Source organism: Pocillopora verrucosa, chromosome 14, assembly GCF_036669915.1.
Source record: "Pocillopora verrucosa isolate sample1 chromosome 14, ASM3666991v2, whole genome shotgun sequence".
NCBI lineage: Eukaryota > Metazoa > Cnidaria > Anthozoa > Scleractinia > Pocilloporidae > Pocillopora > Pocillopora verrucosa.
Window position 1 is genome coordinate 14,306,176 of NC_089325.1, and position 22,366 is coordinate 14,328,541.

At 34.9% G+C, this 22,366-nt stretch overlaps 1 protein-coding gene across 3 annotated transcripts; it reads right to left on the reverse strand.

The window, feature by feature from the left end:
* Positions 1-82: 82 nt before the first annotated feature.
* On the reverse strand, positions 83-22,366 carry LOC131787265 (uncharacterized). 3 transcript variants are annotated; one of them, XM_059104369.2, is made up of 21 exons: positions 22,161-22,366; positions 21,882-22,024; positions 19,860-20,039; positions 15,697-15,745; positions 13,964-15,082; positions 13,028-13,135; positions 11,720-12,456; positions 11,323-11,370; positions 10,735-10,887; positions 10,231-10,358; positions 9,700-9,923; positions 9,037-9,129; positions 8,526-8,644; positions 7,928-7,995; positions 7,436-7,544; positions 6,875-6,985; positions 6,273-6,341; positions 5,088-5,231; positions 3,852-3,988; positions 2,897-2,972; positions 83-2,351 (listed from the first exon to the last, which is right to left on the reverse strand). In XM_059104369.2, the coding sequence occupies exons 1-21, from the start codon at positions 22,183-22,185 to the stop codon at positions 2,307-2,309; spliced, it is 3,885 nt and encodes a 1,294-aa protein (XP_058960352.2). In that variant the 5' UTR covers positions 22,186-22,366; the 3' UTR covers positions 83-2,306. The 3 variants fall into 3 exon arrangements, with proteins under 3 accessions (XP_058960352.2, XP_058960348.2, XP_066017037.1); XM_059104365.2 differs by having other exon boundaries at positions 11,323-11,373; positions 22,161-22,365; XM_066160940.1 differs by lacking the exon at positions 6,273-6,341 and having other exon boundaries at positions 11,323-11,373.

The window sequence follows — 22,366 nt, forward strand, 5'->3', positions numbered from 1 at the left end:
GGAAAACGTAAATGGCTTCAAGTAGAGGTGCAAACATACTCATTTTGCTGCTGTCACTGACATCAACAAAACATATAAATGCTCATCTTCACAGACTTTATTTCCATTATTTGCTCTAAATTTTACTTTAAGTTAGTAATCCAAGATGCATGCAACCAGCATAACACAAAACATACATCTACATGTTTTGTTAATTTTAAAACTCAACTTTTTCGTCTTAATTACTTACATTAATAACATTAAACCAGCGTTTCCTAAGTCAAAAAAAATCTACAGCTATAATCAACATTAATTTACAACCAAGATACAAAACAAAACTCATACAAAAAATAAATCACATTCCTAATTATATATTCAAATGAAATCCAGTATTAATTTCATTCAGGTAGAGTAATAAGTAATTTGTTCCTGTTTCATTACATTGTAATGATTTAACTTTTGTGTGATAATATATTATGTTACTCTGTAATTTATTACCCATAAATCTTAAAAAAAATTGAAATAAGTATGAATTAATAACATTTACCTAACATATATTATTTTCCTTTAAAGAAAGGTTCAACCAAAATTGGTAAATCTGGTATTGTTGTACTTAGCTTTTTCATTCTTGAAATATTTGTAATATATCATAACCACTCTCAAGTTTAGGAAGTAAATTAAGAAATATAAAGGAAAAAGTAAACACTATAATTTCCAAGAAATAGTCATTGAATATAATTGCACTGTAAAATCTAATTTTTTGAATTTTTCCAACTGTTCAAAGGGTCAATTTGAACAATGCCAGGTCTGATATTTACTCAAAAGCACCTTAAGGCAACTGCAAAAAGTGAGTTTAAAAACAAACACAAGGAAAAACTTTTCTGAGGCCAGCTCTCGTCATTAACTCAAAAAAAAAACAGTAACTACTCATGTTCATCAAAATGCTACCAAAGCTGTAGTACTAAGGAAAACATTTATAACAATTTTCAGCAAACACTACCTGATCCGAGCAATTACTCAACTACAACAGTAGCATAATAAGTTTAAAGGCCAGCCTAAAACTTTGCATCATAATTTCAACTCTTATTTTCAAATTTTCATGCATTGCATTTGCTGCTTTCAAACTGCAAAACTTCATATTACATTGTCTCTAAATTCCTCATGCATGGCATTTACTGCATTCAAATTGCAAACATTCCTAACAAACTTTGTCAAAAACCTACAAAAGCAAACCACACTTCCTGACCCTCGAATTAAAAGCCTGAAGAGTTCTTTCTCTTCACTGGTCATTTGCCTTTCAAACTATTACTACTAATTACATACCTATCTAACTTCACTTGTTCAAAACTAATACGTTTCAATCTTGAAGTTTTTCATTTTTTTTTTTTTTACAACCAACCTCTATAATTTTTAACGTTCAGTTGTGATGTGATAATATTTTAATGAATTCAGCTGTCAACCAAATTGTTAGAAATCCTCTCTCATTTGATAATCACCTAAGCACACAAAACGTTTTCCTTCCTTTTCTTCCCTCTCTTCAATTTTTACTCAATAATTTAACCCAGTAAATAATTAGAATTAATTCAAACTTCATAATTTGTCTCCCAACGTCACCTAGTCCCAAACAATCATTTCCCTCAATCATTTGTTGTTGTATTCATCAATTCACATGGTCATTCAATTGTTTAATTATACATTCATTCATTCACTAAATCCATCCGCTCTGTCATTCAAACTGTAATTGCAGCAAAAGTATACAAAAATAACGTTCTATTCCAAAAATAATTAAAACATTTGTATAAAAACAAGTCCTTAAAATGCTAACAAGTAACAAACAAGACAAACATGACTGAAAGTGAAGGAAGCACATTCACATCTTGATATACTATTCCTCTTTGGTCCTTTTTCCACATTGATCATACCTTTGGTTGAAAATTCAAAACCCTCACTGACCAAGTAGCAAACTCCCCCCCCCCCTCAATTGCAAATCTCATTTGCCTCTAACATGTATTTCACACTCAGATCAATTGAAACATGATGCAGAAAACTGCTAAGGCCTTTGCTTAAAGAGCAAAAAAAAAAATATATTGCATTCTAGCAAGTCAAAGTGATCGTGCTTTCTACAATTAAAATGCTAATAATCATAAATCAGTTAAAGCTCCCTGAATTCTATTTACATACATTTTGGTTGATCTGCTGTCCTCTGTAATCCATGGAAATAAAATACATATTTTTACGATAACAATTACAATGCTAGGGGGTAAAATTATCATATCATTCATCTCTGTTGATTCTGTGTGATTGTACTGTAGAATTTTCCCTGGTATTCACAATGTTTCATGAATAGCTGCAACAATTGGCCCTGCCTTAGTCTGAAATATTTAAAAAAAATAAAATGCAATCAAATTACTTTTAACAATCTACTCAAATATTGAGCTAAATTTTTTAATACTTTTTAAGAATTTGACAACTAAAATAAAAAATCTTAAAAGCAAAAAAAAATCAATAGAAAAAATAACCCTGAAAATTTATAGTTAGGCTCAATCTCCTACCAACATTTGGGAGGAACAAAGACTTGACTTAACCCCCCTTGACCCCTGAGAGTGACCAGCATTTAAATTCTCCTTACAATATTGCCCCTGAATCAAACATTAAGGTCAAGAGAACAAAGGAAATGATCAACTACTAAAGAAGCTCTGGATTGTTAAAAAAATTCTCCTCAACAACACGGAGGGGATTTATGAAGAATAGTATGTTAAGGTGCAAACAAAGGGTTTTAAAAGAGAATGGCATGATTTGACCCAAATGAAAGCAATGGCTCACCACAAATATGGCTACAGGTAGTTGCGTTTAATACCATGACCAGTTACCAAAATAGTGTTATAAACAAAATTAAAAACTAAATTTATTTCTTCACCTTGTACTCTGCAAAGACATGGCAAATGTATTTTCCTCCTCCCATGCTTTGGATGAGTCCAAAATGGCTTCTGTTACTGTAAAAACAAAAAAAAAAAGGAGCTACTATATAGAGTGACCCATATCACTACTTAGTTAATTGCAATGGTCAATGAAGAAATGTAAGGCAGACAGTTTAGAGAATTAACAAGGCGATCTTGGGAATGAATGGGCTAAGCACAGTGAAACATAAGAGGCCCTAAGTGGCCATTGAATTTGATTTTGTACCTGATTTATCAGAGGTTGCAAGCCAGTTAATATGTAAAACAACCACACCTAATTCAGTTCAAGTCACCCTTCAACATTTAATTGAAGTTTGAGAGAATGTGAAGAACAATTCCCTTAAAAAAACTTGTCTGCCGACTGTCAGCAACTGGCCACTGACAGTCAGTTGACTGTTAACCGACAGTTTAATACACACCTGTTGGCCAACAGGCACCTGACAGACAGTCAATGTTCAGTCTGCAATCTGTCAGTAACTTGTCTGTATCAATACTACCATCTATTAATATCTATCATCCAAACTTAGGCAGACTTAGATACTACAATGGAAAGAAGATGTGTATCCTCTAAAGCTCCGAAGTAAACTCGTACTAATAACCTGTCAGTAGCCAGTCAGTGGCCTGTTGGTTATCTCAGCTTACAGGTTTTTTCAGGGAGCTGTTCTTAAAAATACCTGTAAGTGAAATTTTCTCTTTACAAGCATGTATATGTGATTTGGGTAAGGTCAGTAAAACTTAAAAGCAGGCCGTGTTCAGTTCAAAAATTACGTCAACTAATATTCACCAATTCATCAAGACTTAAAATGCACATTGTTGACTCATCTATTTATGTATGTAATTCATGACATCACAAGCCTGTAGTGGTAACTAATTCTTCTTCATGCAGATGCCCATAAAAGAGTTGGTTTGTATTACCTTGTGAGACCACAGTATGATATTGTATCAGCATCTAAATTCCTCTTTGAAAGTGAACTTCTCTGACTGTCATAAAGTGTTACTCCATTGAGTGCAACATCAAGTTGACAAATCAGTAGTGTTCCTCCAGCCAAATGCTGCAAAATAAGAATTTAATTGTAAAAAAAGATACTTACAAAATGTTTCTAAAAGGAAATCATATGGAATGAAACTTTTCCAGCTCATTACTTTGAAGCCTAAAATTCTTCCAGAATTTAAGTCAATTATCATTAAAAGGAGGGTGCTGGGGCCAGAAAAGATCCACACAGCGATCAAATTAACCTCCAAAAGCAGAAGCCAAGTAAAAAAGGTCTCCTCTTAACCCTCTGACCCCTAAGAGTGACGAGCATCTAATTTCTCCCTACAATCTGACCCCTAAGTCACGCAAGTAAGGTCAAGAATAAAGGAAATGATCATGAACTAAAGAAGCTTTTGATTGTTAAACAATTCTCCTTATCAGAACCTTAAGAAATGTAAACAGAACAGGAAGGAGGAAATGGACAGTGATGTTACAGTGTAATGGGTTAAGAAGTCAAAGTTGTCAGCCTATAGAGAAAAAATAAAAAAAAGGAGTTTTTTCTGGTATATGACTTAGCTTCAACATGAATGAGGGTTTCAACCTATACTTAATGTGTCTGAAGCCAATTATTTCAATGTGTCCTTAAAATGGCATGACCAGGAAATTAATGGTCTATAATCTCTTATAAAATAATTGACTTGGTTATTGCACCAGTACACCCATTGAAACATTTTAAATTTAATATATATATATAAACTAAAAATGTTTCAATGGGATTGTCAGTAAAGTATAGTATTGAAATATTGCACTTTATTGATTTCAAGTATATGTATCACATACCTGTAACATGAAATTTAAAATAATAATAATTATAATATTAATAATAACAAATAAATAGCTAATTTGAAGTTTATTTTATAAAAATTCCAACAGTTAACATATCACCCGCCTCCAGCTCATGATTTACTAACTTTCCTAGTGTTCTCCCAACATCCCACATGGGTAATTACACAGGTAAAAAGATGGAAAGTGTAGTCTATTTCTTAAATCTAAGGCACAAACAAAGGGTTACAATCACAATAAGGGTGTAGCAACAGCTAGGGTGTCACTTAGCAAGGTTCCTGAAATTAAGTTATTTATAAATAAAAATTGATGTCAGCTGCTATTACAGTAATCACCTTTGCTGCTTCCTCCACAGTTTCTATCCCTGTTCCGACAGCCACAGGCAGTGCACCGTAGTACTTCACCATAAAAGTGTGAGTTGGTTTGCATGTTATCACGGGAATCGAAGATTGTTTGTTATCTGTTGTGCTACTTTCCTCCTGCTCCAAAAAGAAGAGAATTTTCCTCAAGTCAGTGACAGAAAATTTTGTCCACATTTACTTAGTTAAAGGTTTGAAATAAAAATTTTAATTAATTAACACAGACAAGTAACAAAACAAAAAATGTTGTGTACATAGTGAAAATGAGTTGTGGTTTTCTTATCAGGTGTTGCATACATTAAACAGCACATCACCCCACTTTTCCTAGTCACACCAAGTCACAAATATGACTATGATGCAACATAATAGACAAGTTTGATAGAAAACAGAGATGGCAATACCACATACTGTATGTTCTAATAGGGCCTGCAAGGGGACTAGGGACTAGCCATAGCTTTCAAACAGAGTGTGGGGAGTATATAATTATGTATTTAAATCCAACCAAGGGTTTTTCTGCACTAGCAGACAAAACTGGCTGGCATAGTTTGCCAGTGATTCAAACTTCAATTTCCAGGATTCATCTTAGATTGTTTTTAAGTTGCAAAATCTCAGAGTTTTGCAAAAAAGGACAGGTTTTGCCTTCCTAGTAAACTGAATTCAGTTGTTTAATTTTTCTTCTGAATCATCTCCCAAATGAATGATGAATATTTGATAAATGATGAAAGGAATAAAGTATGAATAAAGTATTTGTTTGAGACCTCTGATATTTAGAAAAGAAATTAACACATGGTCTCCTGTATAATTTGAACTGAAATGCTTCCTGGCTTAAATGAGTGCTTAAGAAAAGTTTTTTTCAAACTTGTTTTTTTATTTGGAAGGAGAACAGCTTATCACAAACTTCCAGGGAGCTTGGGAGGGTGTTTAACCATTTAACCCCTTATAAACGGTGATAACAGACAATTTTTCCCTATCAGTATCACCTCCAAAACTAACATTGAGGTCATGAGAATAGAGAAAATGATCATCAACAACACTCTTGATTGTTAAACAAATTCTCTTTGTCAGTACCATAGGAAATGTATGGAGAACAGTATGGAGTAAATGTACACTGATGTTAGGGTGTAAAGTGAGTTGTCAATGCATTTTCTTTGCTGTACTGACCTTTTTCCCTCCCCCTTTCTTTGTCCCAAGTTTTCCAAGCAAACCCTGAACACTTGTAATGAAACCAGCCTGTTATAAAAATTAATTAAAATGTTTATATAGCAAAGGAGGCAAACTGGAGGAAAATATGTATGCAGTGACTACCCACAGAGTGCATGGGAAAACACACACACAATAAAACATGTGAATAAACAATAAAAACCATCTAGTTAACCCTTTCACTCCCAAGATTACATTAGTAATTCTCCTTACTATCGTTCATACAATTCTTGCGATGTTAGTTCAGAGAATTTAGTATTAGATCTCCTAATTATCCCATCATCAATAATTTTCTTCATTCTCATGCATCAGTTGTCTGCTTGATATTGTATTGATCTTAATTGTAAGGAGAAATTCTGTCTTGGTCACTCATGGGAGTTAAAGGGTTAAGATTAAATGTACTTCTAATCCTACTTTTCTTTGAGTTCCAAAATTTTACAGGAAATAGATAAGAAAATCATATTGATTTGAAATTATTCTTTGCACTTGCATGTCAACATTTTTGCAAACAAAAGAAAAAAACTATGCTACATATTTGTGACTGACATATTGTCTTCTTGTACCTTATCTTTATCTTTGTCTTTGTCAGACTTTTCTCTTATTTTCTCCTGCTCAGCAGCTGCCACTTTCTGTATAATATCTGGATGAGCATCCACACATTTTTGGAAACGGAGCTGCAATTATCATGAAAAAAATTCAGAAAAACAGATGGACTGAAAAAGAGACAGACAGACAAACAGACAGATCAACTGACAGATGACTTTGTGACTGAAGGACTGACTCAATGACTGACAGACTGTTTGATTAACAGTCAGAGAGACTGACTGAATGACAGAATGAATGAATGACAAGTTGGACAGAAAAACAGACAGACAAAGGAAGGAAAAAGACCATGGAGGAAAAAAACCGGAAAGTAAAACCAGAGGGAAAGGAGTGAATGAATGAAAAAGAAAACTAAGCAAGGAAGTGACTATGCAGGTTGTAAAATAAGCTGCTATAAACAAAATTTGTGTCATAAAAATTCTTACACCAAAGGTCTTGAGAAAATCATAGAGCAGCTGCCGTGAACATTATTTAGGACTTTCTTTTTAAAAGAATTGAGATGACAGAAGTACTAATCTTACCTCGCATGCTTCAGCTAATGCCTTTGTAAGTGGAGCAGCATTAGGAGAGCACTGAAACACATGGCACACAAATACATCCGGAGCTGTGGTAACAATGTAACCACAAAGTCTATTTTGAAAAAAAGTTAACAGTTAGTACAGATTGCCATGGGCTAGCTGCTCTGTGCATGATTTGTATATAATGTAGGATGTCATGGTTTAGTGAACTGCAATTTCAATCATGGTAAAATACCCATAAGAAGTTTGAAAAAATTCAATCAAGATTGAGACAGCACCTCACAGAAGGTGGTTGGGCACTACTGTCATGTGAGCTTAAAAGCCACAGGTTGTAAGTAAAGAAAGTTAAGTGTTTTCTTTGTTCCTGTTGCCAATGAAGGGAATTTGATCACAAACAGTACAATTGTGAAACATATCATATTTTCACTAGTGCGATAATGGTTGGAATTTAGTCAAATTGTTGACTCCAAGTATATCTTATGACTAGTAATTTACCTTTCATCTTTTCCAACTCCAAAGAAAGACATAAATCTAACTCGGTCTTCAGAAATTAGTTCTTGGGTCTGACAAAGAAAAAAATTTAAGAACAGTCACTAAGTATGACAGTGGTGAGATGTGTAATTTAATGCACAATTCATGTGATTAATGTGTGATTCATAATTACACAGTTTGAGATTTTTGTTTAATGGCATTTAAGTCTTGTGTTTACCCTTAATACCAGTAAGAGAGACTGACTATAAATATAATGTCCGTAGTAAACTTAAAATTTGCAATACAACCCTTAAATTCCCAACATCTCCTCAGTAATTCTCCCTCCTACCTACTAAACGATACATTATTTTCAGTTGTATATTCATCTGCAAGAATTTGGTACCACATCAATTGAAAGTAATACCCTCAATTGTTGTCTGGGTGAACATTTGCTAGGTAAAGTACATTTTGACAGCCACCCATAGAGCGTCAGTATCATTACTGGCTTCCTTCTAACAATAGCTACCTGTTTGAGCCCTCATAATAGTGTCATTCTCATATCAGTCCATCTAAATTTTTGTTACATTATTTTGGGTCTGAAAATAGAGAGAGAACAGCTTACAGTGCAGTCTGTTATCCTGATGTTTGATACACTGATTTCAATGAGAATGGTTCTCCATCCACTGACACCACCACCTTTACTTGTTAGTTTACTTATTGCTTTGTTCAAGATCTCCACACCTAAAAAAAAGGAACAAAAGTGAAAAACACCATGAAAAAAAAACAGTCATTTAAGATATGTTCATTTCCAAATTCCTCCACTTAAAACAAATCCAAACCTTGGCAAACTTAACCCTAAACCTCCCAGAAATGATTAACACATATTAAGTTCTCCCATTATTCAGCAAACAGGTAATGATAATACTCAAGCTCATCCGGTATGCATTATTATCTTGATCTAACACAAATTCTTGAAAGAAATTTGCAGAAGCTAGAGGGGAGAATTATCAAGCAGATCCTGGGAGTTAAAGGGTTAATTAGCCTCACAGATAAAACTAATCGTAAATGATCTCTCCAGATTATAAACAGTCCCAGATAAAACTCAGTCAAGTTACCTAACATCATTATCTAACCTGTTGGTCTTGGAACATCTATGCTCCCAACATATCTAGCAGAAAAGCTCTTCTTTGGTTCTACATGGGGTTTTTCATTAAAACTGGCATTATCTGCAAAACAACATTTATTAGAAACAATAGTTACTTAAAGTTTGTTTGTTTGTTTGTTTGTTTTCTTTGTGATTACTTTGAAAAGCAAATCTCAAGATATCACAAAATGTAGTTTTTGGCATGCAGTTTGAAGTTTGCAGTTTACATTTGAATGCGAGGGCTGCTGTTTTGCACTACGGGATTTCTCATACTTTATGCTTATGCTCATGCTCTATGCTTAAATTAACTTCTTGTATTATCTGAAATACCTTCTGGACATTTAGGTTTTATTAGACAACAAGAGAGTAGACAGATTTTTGTGGTTTGATTCAGTGGGTGTTGCAGCAAATCTTTGCAGGTACTTACAGTAACTAATTTATCCATAAAATTTACACTTTTCACTACATGGTTCCTTTTTGATGGCCTTTTACATGACAAGACATTAAGCTCCCTAAAGAGGTTGCTGCTCATAATCCACAATCATCCCAAAAAAACTAAAAAAATGCATTAAAACACCACAGATGTATGTAAAGAACAGTATTGAGAACATACAAACTGATGTTAGAGACTAATGAGTTAAGAGTGACGTACCTCTTGCTGAAGAAGGAGGTGGTGTATTAATGATATCTGACCAAGGCTTCTGAGCAGATATCTTACGAGTGCTTTCCTGAGCCTTTTTCTTTTCCTCTAGGATCTTGCTACACATGTCATGTAGGGCATTGGTGATTGCACGGCCAGATATGTTCCCATGACAACGGAACATGTGACACTTGTGCTTGCCAGTTGAAGGATCTCGTGCAACATAAGCAAAGTCCCTAAAATACAAAGCATTATAGACTGCATAAGAGCTACTAATATAAAAGTGTATACAGACTCACCTTTCTGTGGTATGATGCCCTGATTACAATGGTAATAACCCACAATTTAGAACAAAAATTTTTTAAAGGGGCAATGAATATCACTCCAATTAAACTATATATCATGTAGCTTTTTCTTAGCCATCCATGTATTTTAAGCTATTTTTAACTGTAAGCAACAGTAATTCCATGTTGACAAACTGTTCACAAATTTATATGAATCAATTAAAATATTCAGATAACAAAACAGCTTACAAGTCAATACCTCTGATCCTCTTTGCCGACACCCCAAACCCTCATTTTAGAGACAGGTTGGATAAGCAAGGTGTTCTTGGTTCTTGGTTCTGCAAGCTTAAGAGTGTCACCTTCCAGCAACAATCTGATGTCCTTACCCTGGAAGTGTGGGATGATTTAAAAAACAATTCATAACAAGGAACACAAATGATAAAATGTATTACCATTGTGTTCATCATTGACTTATAATAAATATAATAACAACATTCAAACATAGGCTTTTAACAAAGCAGTCTGCCACCAAAAAGACACCACACTAGTAATGAAACATGAACGGAAACAATAAATATTGTTTGTGTTCTTGAAAAAAGTTTAAAAGGCTGCAATTGCTGTAATTGCACATGAGTCATGATCTTAAAAGAAACTCTTTTTACCATAAATAAAGCAAGATAGGTAGGACAAGTCCAAGCGTAGATGCAGCTGAATGCTTATCAAATAAATAAATAAATAAACAAATAATGAATACAGCATTTACCTCTCCCCAAGTTTCTCCAGTTTGCCAGAGATCTTTTCTCTTCTGTGCCAAGGTAGAGATACAGTCTGAGATAGTATCACTCATGTTATGCGGTGCAACTTGGCTCTCTTCAAGCTCAATCCAGCCCATGGAATGCACAGGAAAACTCAAGACCTGCCCAAAAAATTGGCAAACATTCAAAATTAAATAACTCTTATACTCCCATGAGTGACCAACACGTAAATACATTATCTGGATTATCAATGTGAGTTTATTGTTTGATTTAAAGCCTAATCATCTGAGCTAACATTATGAGAAATGCACCATTGGTAGTGTGATGAGGAAATGATAAACATTCAACAACCCTTTATTTCCCAAGCTTCAACACTGCAGAATGAAAGTGCCAAATGTTAATTGTTAAAAGCAACTTAATATGTTTTTCTGAAAATGCTATTTACACTTTCTTTCATGCCTTTGATCATTTTTTACACTGAGAAGTCAATTTATGTCACAGTACATAATATTAAGTTGTAGCCCACAGTTCATCCACAGTCTTCACAATTTGTAAACAGCCTGTTTGAACAAAGCATTATTTAGGGATAATGGTACCTTTTGTCTTTCTGTGCTTTCTGCTGGTTTTACATCTTCAGTTGACTTCTTCTAAATCATATGAAATAAAGTACACTGTTATGTTTGCTTTCAAAACTGAACTTCATCTAAAGGCAAATTTCTCTTCCATGCATATGTATGAAAATCACTCATGATGGCATGAGCAGGGCTGGAAAAAAAGCCATATGGCCAACCAGACGAGGGGTGAAAACAAAGGAAAGGAAAAAGAAAGAGCAGGGGATGGCTACACTCCCTCTATATATCAAGACCTCCAGTCAAATGTTTTCCTGTCCGACCCTCTTATACTCAGTCAACTAGTACCTAATCCAAAATGTGCACATCCCATGGGTTAAAACGTACGACGTAGACATAGCATCACTAACATACAAGGCTTCACCTTAGGTCTGGTTGCAACTTGAGGCATGGTCCACTGTGTTGTTCCAGAAGCAACATGCCAGTAATAAGTACCATTGTCACCTTTCACTTCCCTCCAGCCCTCAGGTAGCTCATAGGAAACATTTTGATCCTCGCTATCCTCTTCCATGGATATTTTCTCTTTATTGAAATCGGTAGGTGTCGAGGGAGGCTCAGTAATGTCAACTTCCAAATAAGGTTGGACAGGTGTTACTTTGTCAGAACTCCTTGCTTTACTGGATGGAATTGTTATTTCTGAGTAATTTTCAAAGGTGTTTGTAGGACTCAATGATCTGCCTCCAGTTCCTTCAAGTGTCATAATGTCTGCATGTGATTTTGACCGACGATGATGGAATTGCTTCCTTTCAGTTTCACTTGAAAAAATAGCACCGCTATCAGTGTCCTGTTTAAATTGAGCAGTTACATTTCCATCAGACAGTTGTCTGTGGTGTTTCTTTTTAAATAGTTTGAAACCACCCTTCTTTGGCTTTTCCTCTGATTTCTCCACTTGATCAGACTGGAAGGTATTCTGTGAAGGATCTGTCCTTTTCATAGTATCTTCAAGGTTTGGTAACCTTGAAGGAAGTGGTGGTGGCATCTCTTCATCACTGGACTCATCATCATCATCACCAGATTCTGCTGGTATTCTTAGCTGATCAAGAGATTCAACTGAACCATTTTGCACCACAGCATACCTAGGCTTATCTGGTGCCTGCATATCTGTTAAGCATAAAGACAATCACCACCAATTTAATTTTGCAACTGAAAGTCTTGGAGTCAAAACAATCAAACCTTAGTTGAAACTGAAATAACTAAGCACAAATCAGAGCAAGAAAAACTCCAAAAAAATTACATCTTAACATATTGATTTTTTTCAGTTTCAACAATCTTTTCATTAAAAGTAAAATTTCCATAAAATGGCACAAACATTTACCACAATTACAATTATTACAACCATGTTACTAATCAGCTTATGTCAATTTTAATCTCTTCCTTTTTAGGTGGTAGGAAGGAGGGGGGTGGGTGAGGAGGATTGGATGGTAAGTTTTCAATTCTCTTATTCCTGAGATTATAGACTGCTATTCTCTTGCAACTTTCATTAAATAAAAAAGGAAGGAAGTTAAAAGATCTCTTATCAACACTAACTGATTCTACTATAGGTAACAAATATTCCTGTCAAGACATTAAGCAACATGTACATCTCGCATCTAAATTTTGTCAGTTTTCCTTACAGATTTGATAAAACATAAAGTAACAGGTGAGGCACCAACTGAGGCAATCAAGACATTACCTGCAGATGTTGTATCACTGATTTCTTCTGAGGATTTATCATTCAATTTTTCATTTTGCTTCTTCTGTACAACAGCATAAACTGGCTGAGATGGAACCTCTGCAGGTTCTGTGGACCAGACAAATCAAAATTACCATGAACATGTTACAAAATCTGAGAAATGTGTCTTATGGGGGAGGGGGAGGGGGAGGGGGAGGGGGTCTACATCCTCAGGTCTTCTCCCCCCCCCTCCCCCTCTCCCACCCCCCCCGATCTGCCACCCAAACCTGAGAAGAGACCGTGAATGATGACAGTGACTGAGCAGAAGACATCATAAGAGTTTACACGTATAATTAGCAAGGAGTTGCTTTACAGTCAACAATCATACGTCCTGCACATTAAACTTATTGGTCAGTTTTGCCTACAAGTAGATTTTCTTGCTATAGGTCAGTTGTGTTTGACTGTAACCAACTACTGAAACCTGCTGATATGAAATTGTATTCAGACCCCCAGTAACCATGCAGTAAAACCAGAGACGTCTATGAAATATGTCTCTCTGGATTTCAGCTTCATTTTGATACCTGTACTGTTTGTCTTCCAGGTCGGCCAAGATGGCCAGGTTGTTCAAAGGCCAACTGGTGCTAACATGGAGTTAAATTTTAAACCAGGTTTCTATATTTCTCTATTCCAGATCATTTTTCAGATAGCTTTCTCTATTCTTTTTAGAGCATCCAATACTCAATTTTTAGGCAAAATTAGTTTAACTGAATTTTCTTTTAAAGCTTTCACATCTGAGATCAAATTTCACAATAACCCTGGGTTATCTCATCCCAGCTTTAACCAACCCAACCCAGAACAATCACATTTAATATAACAATTTTCCTTAATATGCTGACAACTAATCAAGGTTTTTTGCTTTTGATATCTGGAATTGTCTCAAATTATTTAACACCATACCTCTCTCAGAATTTTCTGATAGTTCTTTCAATACTGGTTCTTTTGATGCCAGAGAATTGAAGCCAGGTCCCGAATAAGGTTTTGGAATGGGTGGTGGAACCTTTTTATCTCCTGGAGAACCTTTCTTGTCATTAGCATTAGTCCTGGATGATATCTGATCTAGTGACACCTCGTCACATGCCATTATCATATTCTGAAGCTCTCCTGTTATTGCTTCATACATGCTCGAGTCTTTGCGTCCACCTGGGATTGCAGGGGCAACATCACCCAACTCAAGAGTGGGCCTTTGAGTTGTACAAGTTTGTTTCTGTTCTGCATTCTCATTACAAGCAGTTTCCTTTGGCTTTTTCTGCACAACAGCATAAACATCATTAAGTGGACCCAAAGTATGTGAGTCATCAGTCTCTGCCCTATTCTTTTGATTGGCAGATGTCACCTTTATGTTCGTTCTGTCATAGCTACCATCAACGATCTGAACTTCTTCATATTCTGTCACCATTTTTTTTCTTCCACCAGCCCTTTGCCTATCACCATTGCCATTTTCATCCTCAGAGCTCTTGGAATACTTCTTTGCCTCAACAGGGGCAGAAATTCCCCCTTGTTCTGTCACAATCAAGGGTCGAAACTCATCTCCTGCATAGGTGTAAGATTTGCGATCACCAAATGCACTGCCATCCACTACAACTAACTCTACTTCTCCTGAATCAAATTTCTCTGAATTCCAAATGACAACATCTCCTTCCTTTGTTGCCAAAACTTGTCCAAATTCAACTTCAGTATATGTACAAGCAGGGTTTCCACTTTGTTCATTTGTTAAAATAGTCTTATTCTCATCTTTGGCTGATGGACTAAGCAATTCCCCTGTCGACACATCACTGTCATCAAGGGAACCAGTCTCATAGCCATAGTCACCATCAGTGTTGAGTCGATCTACACTGCCATGCTCAGAGTCACTATCACTAGCATCATAACTATTCTCTTTTTTAATTTCACTTTTCTTTTTGCTGTTGGGTTCTTTCACAGGCTTTTGAGATAATGGCTTTGAAACTGCTGTTGTTCTTGTGCGTGGTGAAGGAGTAACACTGTGACTGGTCGGCCTTTTCTTAGTTACTGATGTATCTGTAAAGGAAAATTTTATTTTGATTCAGAATAATACACTATTACTATCAACCCTTTGGGCATTGTGATGCTTTTTGCAGGATAAAATGGGTATTTCGGCTAAACCCCTTTAATTGTTCAGACTATTTTGTTGCTATTCTTTACTACATATTTTCTCAATGTCGTCCAAAGTGATAATAATAGTTACAGTCAGCATTTACACTTTTGGGCATAATTATGTTCTGGGTCCTTCACAGAGATCATTTTAACTCAATGCCAGATGGCTTGAGCTGAATTTACTCTGAGTCCGGCCCAAAGCAAATTTTTGCCCGCAACATTAACTCTGTTGTTTCATTACCTTAAATAGATAAAAACATTTAGCTACTTTAACCTTTTTGCTCCCATGAGTGACCAAGACAGAATTTCTCCTTACAATATCAATATAATATCAACCAGATGAGTGATGAGAATAAAGAAATATATCAATTTGGGGATAATTTGTTGATTCAATACTGAATTCTCTGAACTAACATTATAAGAATTGTTATGGTTGATGGTAAGACGAATGACAAATTTGATCTGGGAGTTAAAGAGTTCACTTTGAGTTTAAAATTAACCAAAGTTTTAGGAATTACCTGTGATTGTGCCAGAAGATTGCTTGTCCTGCTGAGAAGCTGCACAACTCTGCAAAAATCACACATAATAAGAATATATCTACCTATTTACAATCCAATCAAAATAACTGCAACCAGCATCAAAAGATGCAAATGTGAAAAGGCTCCTGATCATAGCTGTGTTTAAAAGTCAAGGTTATGTGATTAAACAGAAATCGTCATATTTATAACTAATCCCATTTTTGCAAGCAATTAGGAAGTAAAATAAGATTATTCTCTCAAAGAAAACTGACCAAGATAATAAAATACACTGCTGATTTAAAGGGATAACTATTGCATATACATATCTAATTCTCTCTTACAACAGAAAACATGTTCAACTTGGTAAATTTATAAAGTTAGTTCTGATCAACAGTAACAAATTACTAACATTCAAATTAACCAATAGATTATATTTTATTTACACAGCAGACTCTATAGATTCAGCTCTGTACTTGTAATGAAAACTGATCTGAAACTTTGAAGTCTGTTTTCTGAGCTACATCTGCTAGCATACAATAAAACCAAGCACATGTTGTATTTGTTGTAAAGAAGAAATATTTGTGCTAATTAAGCTGAAACAGCTTGGCATAAAGAAAGATTTATTAAGTTTTTAGGATCATGCATGTATTCTCTGAACAGCTCTTAACATGTGCTTTGTGTTTTGTTCAGAATAATCTCTCCACATGTTTTTATCTTCGTGTGTGACATGAATCAATAATGAGATAAAAAACACCTTGGAGAAAAGGTTAAACAGCAGCCACAAAAGTACAACAAAATTTGTCAAAAGTTAGCTATCCATCAAAGGTTTAACTTGTGGAGAATTGGCTGTTACCTTTTCATGGACGGAAATTTTACAGCTTGCACAATATAATGCCTCACAAGTAGCACAACAAATAACAGGTTCTTTGGACTCACAAACTGTACAAACTGCTTCCTTCATGCTGTAGATATCTTTCACCACAGAGAAGGATAAAAGACATACTGCTTCCTAAACACTATTTATCAATATTCTCACTTGCGAAAGTAGCAACAAATGCACTTCCTCTCCAATCAATAAAGAAGTGTTTTATTTGCATATATTTACATCTCTACCACTAAGTCACGGTTATTTTAAATGCAGATTTTGGAACAGGTCAGTAATAAATAATGCATGATACCTGCTTGCAATAAATATCTATGGCTATCGTAATTTGAACTTGTAAAAAAAAAAACAGGCATAAGGAAAAATATAAAAAATATTGAGCCACAAGAACAACAAGTTCAAGCATAAAATTTTGATATCAAAAGTACAAAACAATAGATGCTAAATCCGAAAGGGTGATTCAACTACTTAAAAATAGACTTCATTGTCTTTTCCCAGGGATTATTCAAATAAAAGCACAAATTAGGATTCATTAATTCAGAAGTGTATTGTGTTCAAAATGGCACGTTTTTTCCTCACCTATGTGTGATATTGATAACAAGGAACCTTTTATTAAATATTCAAATCACCTTGCACATTAGTTAAGGAAATGAAAGAGGGATGTTAGTTACAGACACAAAGCTGAAAAGCATACAAACATAGGTTAAGCCAGCATAAAATAATAATAACAATCACTAATCTTCCTTCAGCTCTGTTTCAAAAGTGACAGAAAGGAACTTTTCTTAATTCTGAAACTCTCAGCAGGGATCTCTAGCCTCAGAAAGTGCAGTGTGCAGAAAGCAAGAAAGTCCTGTGGAACTAAGGTAACTAACCTTGCCTACAAAAGATTTGACTGCAAACACAAGGCATTGACATGTTTTTGAGAATGACACAGATAAATTAGGTTGCATTCACTTTCATTGATGCATTCAAATTCAATTCAATCTGTGATGGTCAAATGTTAAATTTCATCCATTGCATGCATGGTGGTATTATTACTGACAACAAATTCAAAACATGAAATTTTCTTCTGAAACTCCTTGCATAAAAAGTGAAGCTTCAAAATGTAAAGTAAAAAATAAACAACACAGTCACTGTGTAATTATACATCTGAACCTGAAACTGTCATGTGTTGAAGTAATTACAAATAACGAAACAAAAACATTCCTTTCAAAAACAAATGGCTGTAAGTAGCACACCATCTCATGTTGAAGTTATGGAAGGAGCAAACTGCATTCACACTGGTATGAATTTGTTTGCATTCATGGCAGAAAAAAGTTCAAACTTGAAATAATATGGTTTTACCTAACAAATGATAATCAGCATGTTACAAAGACTCTTCCTATAGTAAAATAATTTTTTTTACCATGGTGGCTGCTTAGATCTAGTAAAAAAGTGTACTTAAAACAGAACAATTAAAAGCAAGCCCTAAAACTAGTCAGTTATAAATTACTGTTACTCTGAGCAATGCTGATTACTGTACACAACTCAAAAAGTTACAGTATGAATTCCAATGCACTTAAAACCTACATGTATTCACAAAAAACCATAACTTTTCAAGAGTCATATTTTTTCTTTGAGTCTAAATCCACCTCTTTTTACAGTGTCAACTCCCTCACATAGGTTTCCTGTGTAAAGTACATGCCGATTATTTCTCTAACACATGGCAAATGTTAACTTGCACAGCTCTTCATGAGCACATTGCTCTGCAGACTGAAATTTATTCAATACACTCTTACACTGCGGAGGACTAATGCTTGAAGTGCTAACACTCAAAACATCTGCTTTGAAACTCTTTACGGTGGCCAATTTACACCAAATTATCCTGAATTTTATTCAGTTAAGGTGAATGAAAGTAGCCTCATATAACAGCTCCCATTTGAATTGCTACAAAATTTGTAAGTCATCATTATGATAAGATCATCATTTGAAAGTAGTACAATGTAATTAAAGAAATGAAAATCTGAGCTGTATAAGCAAAAATAATTAAAAATATAAATTATATCTATAAACTTACTAAAAAATTAAAAAAGATATCATTCATTTCAAATTAAACTAAATCCAAATTTCCTGACCCATGACTTTTCTAAATCTATTCAACTGTTCAAGTCAACCTCAACACTACTGGGATACCTTTTTCTTTGTCTACACTGTAATTCTGAGAATTGGGAAGAATTCAAGCTACATATTACATAAGTGTACAATTCACAAAGTACTGTTCCCAATCAACTACTAAGTGGGGCGAAAAACACATTTCAACCAGCCTAAAAACCAATTATTTCTTAAGACACAAGTTCAGTCAGTTGCTCAAGAGCTTAAACAAGATGTAAGTAAAAATTAATCAGTACAATGTACATGATCATACTTTCTTTGTTACAAAGTGCCTTCATAAAGTATAACACATTTAAGAGTGCATGACCAGGAGAGAATTTGTTCCTTGCAACATTGAAACAAAATCAAGCAGACAAGTCATGAGATCAAAGAAAAATATCAATTAGGTGATTATTAGTTGATCCAATACCAAATTCTCCATACTAACATCACATAAATTCTATGGCAGACAGTAAGGAGAATTACTAGATTAGATTAGATCTTGGCAGCAAAGAGGTGAAGTTAAAACCAGTCTTGGTCATCCCTATTTGGCTTTCAGTAAAACTGGGCTCCACGTGCATGTAAAAAACTTTCATTATCCAAAAACTACATGTTGTCTTTTGCCATAGTGGATACCATTTTCAGGAGGAAAGAAATTACTAGCATTACAATATTGCTCAAATCAAAGAAAGAGATGCTTGAAGAAGTTTTCAAGGATTTTTAGGAAATATTTCTAGAAGTTTTCATTAACCAAGGATCAAAAATCAAGTTTGAGAATCAAGTTTTGAGGGACTGTCAACTTACTTTTAAGCAATACTGTTGCTCTAATTTTTAACTTCAAAGCAAAAATCATTCTTCTAGCATTTAATAACCCAGCTAAAAATTAGTTGCTTCTTTTCAATTCAAGCTTGAACAGCTATATGTATATACCATTTGCTGGCCTTTTTGTTAAAGCCGAAAATTCAATTTAATGACCAAAGTTCAGTCACAACCCCAAATTGCTCACACTTAGCAATCCCTGCAGTTGTTTCATTCAATTTATGACATAAGGGTGTCTGACAAACCCTCTTGCGATCACCAAGTGTAAACTGAAATAATATTTATTGATAGAAATTCAAAGGTTTAATGGAGCACTAGTTGTGTAGTTTACCTTTTTGACTGTTGTTGAATTGTCCTGAGCAGTTTGTTTTGTTCTTGTTGCAGGTTTTGGTGGGTTGGTGCGATGTGAGAGTGTTGTTTTTCCTGTGGACTTGCCACCAGCAGCCTCACTGGATGTGGACTTTCTACCAGCAGTTTCATTGGATGTGGATTTTGATGGTGATGCAGTTTTCTGTATTATAAATATAAATAGTAATTAATTATCAACTGATATCATATAAATTATCAATCCAAGGTGAGACTTTGGTATTAGCTTTAACACTTGGAGCCCAAGATGTTAAACATTTGTTCTCTTGTGTACTATTAACCAAAATACGGGGCTACTTCTGACATTAACCAAGGCCTGTACAGAGCCAATTGTCCTCACCTTAAAACAAGAATACAAGGTAAGGCTTTCAGCAGTAGAGGGCTCTCAATCAATTAACAGTTAGTCTGCACAAGAATCAATACGCATGCTTACAAAAGCTTACAAAAGCACACTACTATTCAAAAACCAAATTAATGGTGAAGATTACTTGAAATGCCTTCACTTGCATCTAGGTGAATCCTACAGTTTTGGGGCATGCTGCATGCATCAGACGTGACTATAACCCATCACCAATTGAAAGAATTAACCATTTCACATTTGGCTATCTGAAGCAATCAAATAAGATGCAGTCTTCAAAATCCTTGAAAATCCCAATAAGTCTTTATTTCCTTTCAAATTAAAAACAATTCCTTTATCTGGTGACAAAAGTCATGAGTTAAATTTTGATCTTAAGGGTGAAAAAATGACAGCTGCTTTAGTTTTAAGGTCAAAACTTTCTACAGGGTTGCTAAAAATATCCATTTAGCTTAAGGCATGCCAAATCAAATCCTGTGTGCAATTATCCGCCATCAATACAAAAATGCTAATTTCAGTCGACAAAATTTAATTTATAGGAATCTTTCCATTGCCTCTTCTCTTTACTACTTTGCTGCTGTTGTTATCTTTTTTAATTTGAAAAGAGATATGTTTTGGTTTACTTTATTTCCCTATTGGTATTAATTTACATCTTAGGTTTCAAGGACTCGCGAGAAACCCTCAAAAATTACAAAAGTTTCAATATCCTACTGTACATATCCCAATACTAATGATCATTCAATCTTGAATTAAAAATAGATATTTCATAGAGAAAATACCCAGATGTGTATTTAACTACAGATTGAAGAAATAGAGAGTGATGTGCGATCAAAGTTTTCCCATAAAGAAACTGTCTGACAGATCAGCTGATATCAATTTTGTTCAAATTGCTTCCACTGTCGCTTCCAAAATGTCAACAATATCACTTGTTCAAATTAGGAAATCAAACAATTCAAAGTGAAAATATTTTCTTTGACAGCCTAAAGAAATAACATAAAACAGTTTTTAATTATCCAAGGTGGCTCTAAAGCACGAAATTCGACCACAACATCCAGTTATATTCAAGTAAATATTTTAGGGCAGGATGTACAATATGTCGAAGTAAAAAGTGTTGTTTACTCAAGCAATAAGCGCTCTGAGGGGTGCGAAACCTTAGATGTAAGCTAAGTCAATTTTTCTTCCCACACGAAGCAGATTTCGAACAACTTTTATCATTGCAATCGTCGATGAAAATCTAAATTCCTATACAAATGCGAGAATATTCGTTTTTAAATTGTTACAAAGCACAACAGTTTTTCTGAAGATTGCCGAGATGTTGGTATAGCTTTAATGCGATGAACAGCGAATTAAGAATCTTTTATCAACAGACATTGAGCTTGTGAACGAACAACGCTGCGAGTGGTAAACCGAGTGACCAGTAGAAAACGGCGTAACTACAAAAACACCCTTCAAGCAATGACGGACAAATGGAAGATTTTCTAATTTTATGAAGAATCACAACCCATTGAGCGAGCCGACAACAACATTCGCTTGAATTTCTTCGGCCCACAAAATCTGAGAGAATAAACTGTCGAGATCATGAAAGAAATACAAACAGCGATGGCAGATGAGATTTGGCGTCAATTGTCTTACCTTTAGCGCCGTTTGCCTCCCATGAGAAGAGCCAGGGCGTTCGCTACTGATAGCAGATCCTCGACTTCGCTTTGAGGAGGGTTCTGTCTTTTCACTGAATTTAGCTTTCTCAGAGAGATCTGATAACCCTTTCACTTTTGTGACTAAAAAATGGAGAGATGACACACAAAAGGAGAGAAGAAAATTCACTTAGAATGAAGCCATAACAAACTGTTTCTTTCGATCGACAGTCGGTCGATGTTAATGAATGGGAGGAAAAAATGCTCTGTACATCCAAACCTTTTTCAACTTTAAACTGGGACATAATACGATGCCAGAAATAAAAATTTGAAGTCCTTGTAGATCGATCACAACACCCGGGATTTCACATAGCGGATCTAAAAAGCCGTTTCTTCCATGTTTGACGAGACGAAGGGAAGTAAATCCCCCACGATGCGTATAATTTCAATGCAGACTAGACAAATTGGCTTGATGGTAGGAAATAA

Excerpts from the sequence above, each read along its gene's own strand:
- LOC131787265 (XM_059104365.2), bottom strand. The coding sequence starts at position 22,185 with ATGTCCCAGTTTAAAGTTGAAAAAG. Across the intron at positions 6,986-7,435 it reads CATTAGCTGAAGCATGCGAG|CTCCGTTTCCAAAAATGTGT; the intron begins GTAAGATTAGTA and ends TGATAATTGCAG. Across the intron at positions 2,973-3,851 it reads TCATACTGTGGTCTCACAAG|TAACAGAAGCCATTTTGGAC; the intron begins GTAATACAAACC and ends TTGTTTTTACAG.